The sequence below is a fragment of the Rhinoraja longicauda genome, chromosome 4 (genome assembly GCF_053455715.1).
Source record: "Rhinoraja longicauda isolate Sanriku21f chromosome 4, sRhiLon1.1, whole genome shotgun sequence".
Taxonomy (NCBI): domain Eukaryota; kingdom Metazoa; phylum Chordata; class Chondrichthyes; order Rajiformes; family Arhynchobatidae; genus Rhinoraja; species Rhinoraja longicauda.
This window is the reverse complement of record NC_135956.1, coordinates 47,925,219-47,937,628: the sequence shown is the minus strand read 5'-3', so window position 1 is coordinate 47,937,628 and position 12,410 is coordinate 47,925,219. Positions and strand designations below refer to the sequence as shown.

The following is a 12,410-nucleotide window of genomic DNA, read 5'->3' as shown; positions in this document are numbered from 1 at the left end:
TAAACAAGGTAGACTATATTGGCTCAAAAGGCCAAAAGCCTGGTAAAATAGAATATTTAAAAGCAGAGAGGGAACTCCATCTGGCAATGGGAGTGTATGAAAATCACATAGGTTTGTAAGGCTGGAGCCAAAGAAGAATTTAACGTGTGTAGGAAAGATCTGCAGATGCTGGTTTAAATTGAAGATAGACACAAAATGCTGGAGAAACTCAGCGGGACAGGCAGCATCTCTGGAGAGAAGGAATGGGTGACATTTTGGGTCAAGACCCTTCTTCAGACTGATGTCAGGGAAGTGGGCAGGACAAAGATAGAATGTAGTCGGAGACAGTAAGACTGGTTGGAGAACTGGGAAGGGGATGGAGGGAGAGGGAAAGCCAGGGCTATTTGAAGTTAGAGAAGTCAATGTTCATATCACTGAGGTGCAAGTTACCCAAGCGAAATACGAGGTGCTGTTCCTCCAATTTGCACTGGGCCTCACTCTGACAATGGAGGAGTCCCAGGACAGAAAGGTCAGATTGGGAATGGGAGGGGGAGTTAAAGTGCTGAGCAACCACAAGATTAAGTTCGTTAACGCGGACTGAGCGGAGGTGTTCAGCGAAACGATCACCGAGCCTACACTTGGTCTCGCCGATGTACAGAAGTTGACATCAGGAACAGCGGATACAGTAGATGAGGTTGGAAGAGGTGCAAGTGAACCTCTGCCTCACCTGAAAAGACTGTCGCGGTCCTTGGATGGAGTCGAGGGGGGAGGTAAAGGAACAGTTGTTGCATCTCCTGCGGTTGCTGTGGAAAGTACCTGGGGAGGGGGTGGTTTGGGTGGGAAGGGATGAGTTGACCAGGGAGTTGCGGAGGGAACGGTCTCTGCGGGAAGCAGAAAGGGGTGGAGATGGGAAGATGTGGCCAGTAGTGAGATGCCGTTGGAGGTGGCAAAAATGTTGGAGGATCATATGCTGTATGCGACGGCTAATGGGGTGGAAGGTGAGGACAAGGGGGACTCTATCCTTGTTGCGAATGGGGAGGAGGGGGGGCAAGAGCAGAGATGTGGGATATCGCGAAGACCCTAGTGAGAGCCTCATCTATAATGGAAGAGGATAAGAATTTAACATGGTATCAAATTTTAAAGACCATTAGATCTGGTCGATCTGCATCCCAAATCCACGCACCCTATTCATGATGTCCGAACCTACAAAAAACATATTTTGCTACTGCATTTGGGAAATTTGTAATTTAAATTCAAATTCAAATTTAACCAAGTCATAGAAATAATTTTAACTTATTTACAAAAAAGACAATGTTACAATCTGATTGGTGAGTGCGCAGGTGCAGCAAACTGTGGCGATTTGCCAACCACTACTCCCACATTGAAGATGGTGTACTGAAACATAATACCATAATACTGGAAGGCGAGGTGAGGAACAGATGGTATTGTGGGAGCAGATGCTAGACCCCTGATCTCTATATGCTTGCTTCAGGTCTGGAACGGCAGAGACAATACATTGTTTGCCCTCATCAAATTTTGTAGGGGGACGTAACTCCATCTGTCTGAGCACCTTGGTCTCTGAGTAAAGTGAATTTTCAACTGGGTGACAATATGAAAAAGCATAGTGCAATGTACTTGGATTTCTCAGCCATTCGATTCCGAACTTAGTAAATGGATGCAGGTTACGTCCTGGCCATGGATCATCAGCCATCTACCACTGCATTAGTCTGATTTTACTACAAGAGGCATTAACACCAAGGTCATCCCAAAATATGGCCGGTCTACAGAAACACTCATTTCAATTGAGAGTCAGGGGAGATGATTCTAGTCAATGTTCTTCCATCGCTAGTTTACAAGAGCATGCTGCTGTGGCAATCTAGACCAGCATACCTCACTGAAAAATCTGTCCCGAGAACATTCTTAGCCTGTTTGATGCAAAGCATACTGCCTCCATAGGTAAATCACAGAGAAGGAAATGTGTGAAAAGTAACTTTGCACTTTAAATACAAGTAGTTCTGCTATAATGCAATAGTTATGTTCTTAAGAAACCTCACATTATAGAAAATCACATTATAAAAACAAGTGTGTCAATGGGGGTAAAGGGTTAGGCCCAGAGTTTCAGACTCGCAATAGCAAAGTTATTTTCCCTACAGGATTTTCAAAACTAAAAGGTATTTTTAAGAGCTAAAACTTTATTTTTGGCTGTTTCAGGTCATAAGTGATAGGAGCAGAATTAGGCCATTCGGCCCATCAAGTTAACTCCACCATTCAATCATGACAGGTCTATCTCTCCCTCCTAACTCCATTTTCCTGCCTTCTCCCCATAATTTCTGATACCCGTACTAATCAAGAATCTATCTATCTTTGTCTTAAAAATATCCATTGATTAATGGAATCTGGTTGTGCAAGTGTCAATAGAAGCAATTGTTTGTCAATTTCAATGGCCATCTACGGTGAAACTAGTAAATGTGTCCTTAACAGACAGTGTCATTTCTCCTGGACTGATTTTTTTTAAAAAACAGCTTTTTTTTCTGCTCGTCAATTTCCAAAACAACTTTCAAGCGGTTTTATAGCACCCGATCAAAATGGTGTTATAAAGCAAATTGTGTTCTAAATTCATCATTTGCATTATATCCAATTTGTGTCATGGAAATGCATTATCACAGAACTACCTGTATTAGATATTGATGTGATTACTTTAATATTATTTTAATTAGCACTCAACTATATTTTAATTAGGAGGCCCTCAATTGTTCAAACTTGTGAAGGTTCAGAAAGAAGTGAGCTTACCTTGTCATTTTCCTCATGTTCCCGTAAGTGGCGCTGTAATTGATTGTACTTGGAAAACGTTTGGAAACAGACATCACATTTATGAGTATCTCGGTACTGAGTGTCTTGGGACTCGAGAAACCCATTTGCATTGTCTGCACTCAGTTCCAGTAAGTTATCTATAAAAGGAAAGGAAAAAAAGATTAGCAAGACAAAGCTCAAGCATTGGTGCTCATTCAGCATTATTCATAACATTAACCTAGTTTTACTTTCTCAAAGGCATTTCGAACATTTCTCAGTTCTTTCAGCAGTTTGTCTTGCTCCAGATTCGAGCATCTGCAACTCTTTGGAGTCACCAATTTTCCCCTTTTGGCTTCAATTCTCAGCAACAGCTCTGATCTGCATTTCACATCAATTACATATTCCTTTGTTTTCTCTCACCACCCTTATTAATTTATTGACCAGCTGGATTTACAAACATATTATATCGAGTCATAGTCACACAGCACAGAAATAGGCCCTTCAGCCCAACTTGTCCATGCCGACCAAGATGTCCCATCAAAGCTAATCCCAATAGCCTGCATTTGGCTCATATCCATCTAAACCTTTCCTATTCATGTACCTGCCCAGGTATCTTTCAACTACTCCTCCAGTACAGTAATATTGTACAGTATATTGACAAGGCCACACTGAATATTTTGCTGAGTTTTGGTCCTGTAATAAGGGATATACAGAAATAAAGGAAGTACAGGGGCTCCATGGGTTACAAGTGACCTGACTTACAAAAATCCAACTTTTCACAAATCCTCCCTTAAAGCATTTAAGCTAGTGTTAAAATGCTACATAGCATTCATTAATGACTAGATACAGTATACTTTCCATTATCTTAATTATAGTTAGTGCTATGGTAATTATTCAATGAAAATTATAGAAAGTGGACAAAGTCATTAGATATTGGCAACTATAGAAAACAAACATTTTTGTCTTATGGAAAAATCAGCTAACAGAGCCATTATGGAACCCAGACACTGCTTTTGTTCAACTACGCTAATTACTGCAATGAGAGAATTGTCCTGTTGCAAGTAGTTAAATAAGCTAGATCTGTATTCTTTGAAATACTCTGAATGAGGGTTTTTGGAGGATAGATCATTGAAGGAATTTAAAGAAGAGGTAGATACATTTATGACAAAACAAAAATCAAAGGATTTAGGACATATTGGTAGAGAAGAAACAAGGCCCATGGCAGATCAACCATGATCATTTTGGAGATCCGGGAACACTCGAGGGCCAGGCAGCATGTCTGGAGAAACATTTCGGGTCAGAACCCTGCTTCAGACGAAACGTCACTATTCTTTTTCTCAAGAGATGCTGCCTGACCTGCTGAGTTACTCCATCATTTTGTGTCTATTTTCGGTATACACCAGCATCTGCACACTTGAGTGCCAAGTGGCCTACTGCTCTTGTATTGTTTGATCTTACGAGTGAAGTTCAGGCCCTATATAAAAAAGATCTTGCATTAAGCTCATGGAGCCAGTGAAGTGAAAGAGCATTAATGTCCTGCAATTTTCTTGCAGTTATGCTGAGGATGCTTTGGTGGCAATCGGCACCAGGAATAGAAGGTGGAGAAAGTCAGGCCCTGTTTCAGACACCTTATGATGTATACATTGGTTGAGCTGTGCAATACATTTAATTCAGTTGGTAACATTTAAATTAAAAGCTTTCTCGACGAGGTGTTTTAATCACTAATTCAATTTTTAAACAAAATACTTTGATTCTTCTTTTAATGATATTAATATTTGTAATTGTCAGAGACATTTGGCGTTTCAAGTGTTTACAGCTTTGGCAGCCTGTGGACAGTGGCGTAACTAACTGACAAAGCAGTTAAGTTTTGAGATATTGAAGTATATAAAATTAGAAGGGACATAGCTGGACAGTCAGAACCTTTTTCCCTAGGGCGGAAATGTAAAAAACTAGAGGGTATAGCTTTAAGATGAAGAGGACAAAATTTAAAGGGGATGTGCAGGGCATTTAAAATTTTTTTTTATTTTTTTACAGAGAGTGATAGGTGCTTGCAACACATTGCCAGGTGGTGGAAGCATAAATGATAGTGCTGTTTAAGAGGCTTTTAGATAAGCACATGGATAGGCTGAGAATGTAAGGGTATAGATCATGTGTCGGCAGATGAGATTAGTTTATCTTGACATGATAGGCACAAGCATCGTAGACTTAGAACATGTTCCCGTGCGGTACTTTTCTATGTTGAATTCAGTCAGACCAAATGGAACCATTTACCAAGATGGATGTTGCCCAAGAGCCATCCATTGTACATCACTACCCCATATCAACAGCTTTGCTCAATAATTCTGTAACTAAAGAAAGCAACGATCGCACTGTCCCTTTCTTCAGTACGACAAGAATTAAACAGCGTAACCGGACCTGTCAATCAATGGATTCTTTATTGTGATATTTTCATTAATGTAACACTGACAAACATAATTAACTAAGATTCACTCTTAACCCAACAGAGGTTGGATTACAGATTTAAATGAATAGAAAAGAAAAACTTCACAGCATGAAAATACGTTTTTTTGGTTACTGCTTTTATATCTTCAAAAGCCCTCCACACTGGACAGAAATCTGTGTTCCAAAAGATAGTTCTTACAACCCTTAACTAGCCACAGTTCCTTCTTTGCACAGTCTTCATCCCCAGTTGAAGTCATTTACATTCAATATAGATTGCCTTTATGTTCAACACCTACTCTATGGCGTCCCTTCACCCTAGCTCTATTTCTTCCAGCCCTCAATCCCATCTTCCATGCATTTCCTTTCACGGCAGAAAGATTTGAATTACTACAATCCCTTTCTCAACCTTAGACAACTGAATTTTTTAAGTTAAACCATTTGTAATGTGTGCACAAGCAGCAATGAAATTATCTCCTTTAGACATTTCCCAAGAATGAACTACTTGCCCAGGTTACCAGCGCAACTTCCCCTCTCTTGTTAAACAGCAATAACTGAATCCTTGATTTATCCAAGGGAGCACCCAAATTCTCACAACAGATTTAGATTTTTGAAGACGTGACCAAAAAGGTCGACGAGGGCAGAGCTGTAGATGTTGTGTAGATGGACTTCAGTAAGGCATTCGACGAGGTTCCACATAAACTTAGCACAAAAAGTAAGGAAATTTGTGTTTGGTAGATTATTTCATTGTTGTAACAATGCTTCTTGGCAATAAATCTTATACCATTGGAAAGCCTGTTTATTTCCCTTTTAAATGGTGCCACATTTGTAAGGAACATGCATTTGTGGGATGAGCAGCAGAGCTGAGTATGTGGGTTGCGCCCATGAAAAATCTGCCAAATCTTCTCTGCCAATGCCAAACAGCTTATTCTGCCATTGACTCTTGTTCGGTGTTGTTTGATGGATTGGATGATTGAAGTCTGAAGAAACAAGACATATTGGCGATTTAACAATTTATTCATTTAATAAACAGGAGCCTCAGTAGCGTGTGGAAGAACCATACACAGCCACAACAGCCTGGCACCTCCTCCTCATGCTGGTCACCAGCCTGGTCACACACTGTTGTGGGATGGCATCCCATTCTTCAACCAGCATTTGTCGCAAGTCAGCCAACGTGGTTGTGTTGGTCATTCTGGCACGAACAGCACGCCCAAGCTGATCCCACAAGTGTTCAATGGGGCTGAGGTCAGGACTGCTGGCAGGCCATTCCATCCTCTCCACTCCCAAATTCTGGAGGTAGTCTCTGAGAAACCCTGCTCTGTGGGGGCGAGCATTGTCATCTTGGAGGATAGAGTTCGGTCCCAGACTGTGGAGATATGGGATTGCCACTGGTTGCAGAATCTCATCTCGATATCTCGCTGCATTGAGATTGCCTCCAATGATGACAAGCCTCGTTTTTCCAGTGAGGGAGATGCCGCCCCACACCATCACACTGCCTCCACCAAAAGATGTTACTCTATCGGTGCAGCAATCAGCATAGCGTTCTCCGCGTCTTCTCCACACTTTGACCCTATGATCCAACTGCCGTAGGCAGAATCTGGACTCATCGCTGAACATAACGTTCCTCCACATGTTCAGGTTCCAGTGCACGTGTTGCCGACACCAGCGCAAACGGGCCTGACGGTGAAGGGCAGTCATGGCAGGCCTCCTGGCAGCCCTATGAGACCGGAGATCAGCTGCGTGCAGTCTGTTCCGAATTGTCTGGGCAGAGAGCCGTCGGCCATATCGTCCTGCAAACCTTGACTGCAAATCTGTAGAAGACAGCCTACGGTTCCCAAGTGCTGACAGGGTGAGGAAACGGTCTTCTTTGGGTGTCGTCTTCTTGGGACGCCCACTTCGCGGCCTGTCTCTGACATCCCCCGTTATATGGAACTTGGCCTTCACTTTGGAGATGGTACTAGGGCTCACTCCAAATAATGCCGCAACTTGGTTTTGCGGAACACCAGCTTCAAGTTGCCCTACCGCACGGGCCCTATCCAGATCAGTCAAACGTGGCATGCCGATTCTTGGAGCAGACACCTACTGACCACTGTAGCAGGGCCCATGCTCACAGATGCTGCCAATCAGGTGCCAATCAGGCACCTGATTGTCAGCACCTGGGGGTACCAGAAGCTCAAAACAAGTGTCAATAGCAACAGCAGAATAAGCTGTTTGGCATTGGCAGAGAAGATTTGGCAAATTTTTCATGGGCGCAACCCATATACTCAGCTCTGCTGCTCATCCCACAAATGCATGTTCCTTACAAATGTGGCACCATTTAAAAGGGAAATAAACAGGCTTTCCAACGGTATAAGATTTATTGCCAAGAAGCATTGTTACAACAAAGAAATAATCTACCAAACACAAATTTCCTTACTTTTTGTGCTATGTTTAGTAGGCTACACTGGAAGGTTAGAATGCATGGGATCCATGGACAGATAGCTTAATGGATAGCAAATTGGGTCCATGGAAGGAAGCAGAGGGTGATGGTGGAAGGTTGCTTCTCAGACTAGAGCCCTGTGACTAATGGTGCACCTCAGGGTTCGGTGTTGCGCCCGTTGCTTTTTGTCATCTACATCAATAATTTGGATGAAAACATACAGGGCAAGATCAGCAAGTTTGCTGATGATACAAAAGTTAGTGGTTTTGCAGATAGTGAAGATGATTGTGAAAGATTGCAGCAGAATCTGGCCAGGTGGGTAGAGGAATGGTTGATGGAATTTAATACAGAAAAGTGTGAGGTGTTGCATTTTGGGATGTCGAACAAGGGCAGGACCGACACAGTAAAATGGTCGGCCTCTGGGTAGTGTTGTAGAGCAGAGAGATCTAGGAGTACAGGTGCATGGTTCCTTAAAGGTCGAATCACAGTTAGACAAGGTGATCAAAAAGGCTTGTGGCACTTTGGCCTTCATCAGTCAGAGTATTGAGTATAGAAGTTGGAAGGTCATGTTGCAGTTGTACAAGACGTTGGTGAGACCGCATTTAGAATATTGTGTTCAGTTCTGGGCACCATGTTAGAGGAAAGATATTGTCAGGCTTGACGGGGTTCAGAAAAGATTTACGAGGATGTTGCCTGGACTAGAGGGTGTGAACTATAGGGAGAGGTTGAGCAGGCTGGGTCTCTATTCCATGGAGCGCAGGAGGATGAGGAGAGATCTTATAGAGGTATACAAAATCATGAGAGGAATAGATCGGGTAGATGCACAGAGTCTTTTGCCCAGAGTCGTCGTGGCTATCCCTCGAGGTCGAGGATGATGGTCTAATTTCCGAAGAACGAAGATGCCTGTGCGTGTGTTTAACATGTACTTGATGTTGCACTCCAAGATGCACACGGTCCTTCACAAGTCAATCAACTAATTCCAATGGCAAGGGAACCAAGACGATTGGAGCTGATAGATCTGTTGCAGCCTTCATCCGCCTTCATAGCCGTTGAGTTTAAGATAACTTCGTCTGCCTGGTCCGCCGTTGAGGTCTTGTAGGTTTGATCGTTCTTAGTCTGGACCCTCATCCTCGACCTTACTGCCATGGGTGGCCCTACCAGAAGCTAGTGCTTCCGACAGCATCGCTCTTGGAATCATGAGGGCAAGCAAGCCTCTTCACCACAAGGTGAACGATCCGAAGCAGGCCCAGAGTAGGGGGATCGAGGACCAGAGGACATAGGTTCAAGGTGAAGGGGAAAAGATTTAATAGGAATCCGAGGGATAACGTTTTCACACAAAGGGGTGGGTGTATGGAACAAGCTTCCAGAGGTAGTTGAGGCTGGGACTGTCCCATCGTTTAAGAAACAGTTAGACAGGTACATGGATAGGACAGGTTTGGAGAGATATGGACCAAGCGCAGGCAAGTGGGACTAGTGTTGCTGGGACATTGTTGGCGGTGTGGGCAAGTTGGGCCGAAGGGCCTGTTTCCACACTGTATCACTCTATGACTCAATGATTCAGTTTAGTTTATTGTCATATACACCAGAATATAATGAAATTCCTTGCTCACATAAACTCAAAGCAAACAGTATACATGGTAATAATCGATTGACTATAAATAACAATAATAAATGCAAAACAGCAGAATGATGCAAATCTGACCTAGTTCAATAAAAGGTTAAAATGCAATAATGAAATCCATGAATGAGCTAGAGTTAGGAATAATAGATGGCAGCACCTCACTGATGGAAATGACTGCTTCAGAAGTCTGATAACAGCAGGGAATAAACTGTTTTTAAGTCTGGACATCTAGGCTTTCAAGCTCCTTTATGTTCTCCCAGATGAGAAGGGGAATGACCAGGGTTGCAGGTATTCTTGATGATATTTCCTATCTTCCTGATGCAACACACCATGAAGATGGACTGGATGGATGGAAGGAAGGAACGAGCCTGTGGTGGACTTTTCGCATATCACCTCAGTGCTACACGGGCTCAGTACTGCAATGGATTGTCACCCTTCATTTTGGGGTTGTGTCTCAAATTTGGCTTGAACCTGCAATTACTGCTCCCCTACTAAACAGTTCAGAACCCTCATCAAACAGCTGGTCCAGGGTATCCAGCTGCCATGGTCCCATACGGAAAATCCCTCCTTCAACACAATTCTACTTTTTTCCCCTTCAACTATCTCACCTAATATTACCTTTTGATCACACAAACTAATCCATCCCTTCTTAGTCCATAATCTTAATTTCCTCATCATTCAATACTTACATCAAGGTACAAATTCAACATTAAGAGTAATGTATGAAGACAAGAGAAAAGGCTACTAAATAGAATTCAGTTACAATTGACTGAAGCTTTTAAACTTATTACCTCCATCAAAATTCAAATAAATTCAATTTCATTTCATAGTACAAAGTTAAATGCTGATACAAATTTCTCTTCAACTTTGTTGAAAATTCAATAATTTCACAAATTGAAATAAGATGGTATAAGGACAAATTGGTTATAGGAGTTCTTGCAGAAACATTTAAGGTTGAACAAGGTCCCAAGAGACAGTATCGGCTCCTGCTACAAACATGTTTAAATTAAGTGCAGCAAAAGGTCAATACTACAGCAGTGCTCTATTAACCAAGATCAATGGAGGCCAAGCATTTTGAATGAATGACTCACTTGTTCACACTTTGTACCATATGCACTCCAACCCATTGCAATAAAATGGTTGATAACATCATCATCCACTCCCCTTAAATTGAAGCTACCCCAAGGAATCCCCAGGACTGCTTGCAGCCTTCCAGTCAGGGTAACTAGTGCGCCGTGTAAGTTTTTATTAATTTATCTTTAGGATCTTTTGTGGACTTTCCAACTAAATCATCTTCCAATTACCTTACAATTATTAAAGCCTCATGTTCCCAACACAGCTGAGAAGGATTGGGGGTTAAGTAGCTGTCCACAGTTTCAAATGGACGATAAGTAAAGAAATAAGATCAAACAGGTTTAAAATACACTTTTTTTTAAAAAGGACAATATCATTGCGCTGCAACACGCAGTTCATCACATCTCTTCAATTTTATTTGTTTGTTCACTGTTAATTGAGTCAATGCTTTTGAGTTTCAAAAGATGAAATATTAATTTATGGTTATTCAGATGAAGTGGGTTTTGCCAGACCTCAATCCTCACATCATTTGGGGTATCATATCACAGTAGATTAAGAGCCAACAATGTAAGGAGCCATGAGCTCTTCAGAGGCAAGGCAAATCAGACACGCGTCATTTATTTCAAAATGATCACTCACTCACTGACTGCAATGACAGATTTTTATGATATATTGATGTATTGAACCTGTCACTTGAAAATGTTGGTCTAGCCAATTTATTCTAAAACAGTACAAAGACTATAATTGACAAATTTCCCCAATATAAAAATAGCCTTTCTTGAAAATTACTTCCCGTATTTCATTTCGTGGAACATATTTGAAATGGAGTTATTCTGTAAATACATTGAGAACCTCCGTGGGACAATTGGCAGCATATATTAATCATGTTTCATAAATCCAGTTGACAATTCAAAATAAATACGCTGCATCAATCTCAGCGGCAGTTCAATTAGTTATCCCCCATTCAAGTCAGATGACTGCGGATGCAAGCCCCATTCTCGATACAGTGCCTTCCATAATGTTTGGGACAAGGACCCGTCATTTGTTTATTTGTCTCTGTACTCCACAATTTGAGATTTGTAATAGGAAAAAAATCACATGTGGTTAAAGTGCACATCGTCAGATTTTAATGAAGGCCATTATTACACATTTTGGTTACACCATGTGGAAATTACAGCAGTGTTTATACATAGTCCCCCCATTTCAGAGCACCATAATGTTTGTGGACACAGCAATGTCATCTAAATGCAAGTAGTCATGTTTAGTATTTTGTTGCACATCCTTTGCATGCAATGACTGCTTGAAGTATGTGATTCATGGACATCACCAATTGCTGGGTGTCTTCTCTGGTGATGCTCTGCCAGGCTTGTATTGCAGCCCTCTTTAGCTTATGTGTGTTTTGGGGGCTAATCACCTTCAGTTTTCTCTTCAGCATATAAAAGGGATGCTCAATTGGGTTCAGATCGGGTGATTGACTTGGCCACTCTAGAGTTGACCATTTTTTAGCTTTGAATAACTCCTTTGTTGCTTTAGCAGTATGTTTGGGATCATTGTCGTAGGCTGTAGAATGAACCGCCGGCCAATGAGTTTTGAGGCATTTGTTTGAACTTGAGCAGATAGAATGTGTTTATACACTTCAGAATTCATTATGCTACTACCATCAGCAGTTGTATCATCAATGAAGATAGGTAAGCCAGTACTTTCAGCAGCCATACATGCCCAGGCCATAACACCCCCCCTCCACCATTTTTCACAGATGAGGTGGTATGCTTTGGACCTTGGGCAGTTCCTTCTCTCCTCCATTGCTCTTGCCATCTGCTACAAGTTAATCTTCGTCTCATCTGTCCACAAGACCTTTTTCCAGAACTGTGGTTGCTCTTTTAAGTATTTTTTGGAAAACTGTAACCTGACCATCCTATTTTTTGCGGCTAACCAGTGGTTTGCATCTTGTAGTGTAGCCTCTGTATTTCTGTTCATGAAGTCTTCTGCGGACAGTGGTCATTGACAAATTCACACCTGACTTCTGAAGAGTGTTTCTGATCTGTCGGACAGGTGTTTGGGGATTTTTCTTTATTGTAGAGAGAATTC

At 41.9% G+C, this 12,410-nt stretch overlaps 1 protein-coding gene across 6 annotated transcripts in view; it reads right to left on the bottom strand.

Moving 5' to 3' along the window:
* LOC144592745 (zinc finger protein 236) overlaps nt 1-12,410 on the bottom strand; it is a 118,020-nt gene that overhangs the window by 82,598 nt on the left and 23,012 nt on the right. For all 6 annotated transcript variants that reach the window (XR_013547175.1, XM_078397686.1, XM_078397688.1 and 3 more), the window contains exon 2: nt 2,770-2,927. Coding sequence is in view for 5 of the 6 variants with exons in the window: in XM_078397686.1 (XP_078253812.1) it covers nt 2,770-2,927 (158 nt within the window). In the remaining variant the exon portion in view is untranslated. The remainder of the gene's footprint in view (nt 1-2,769; nt 2,928-12,410) is intronic.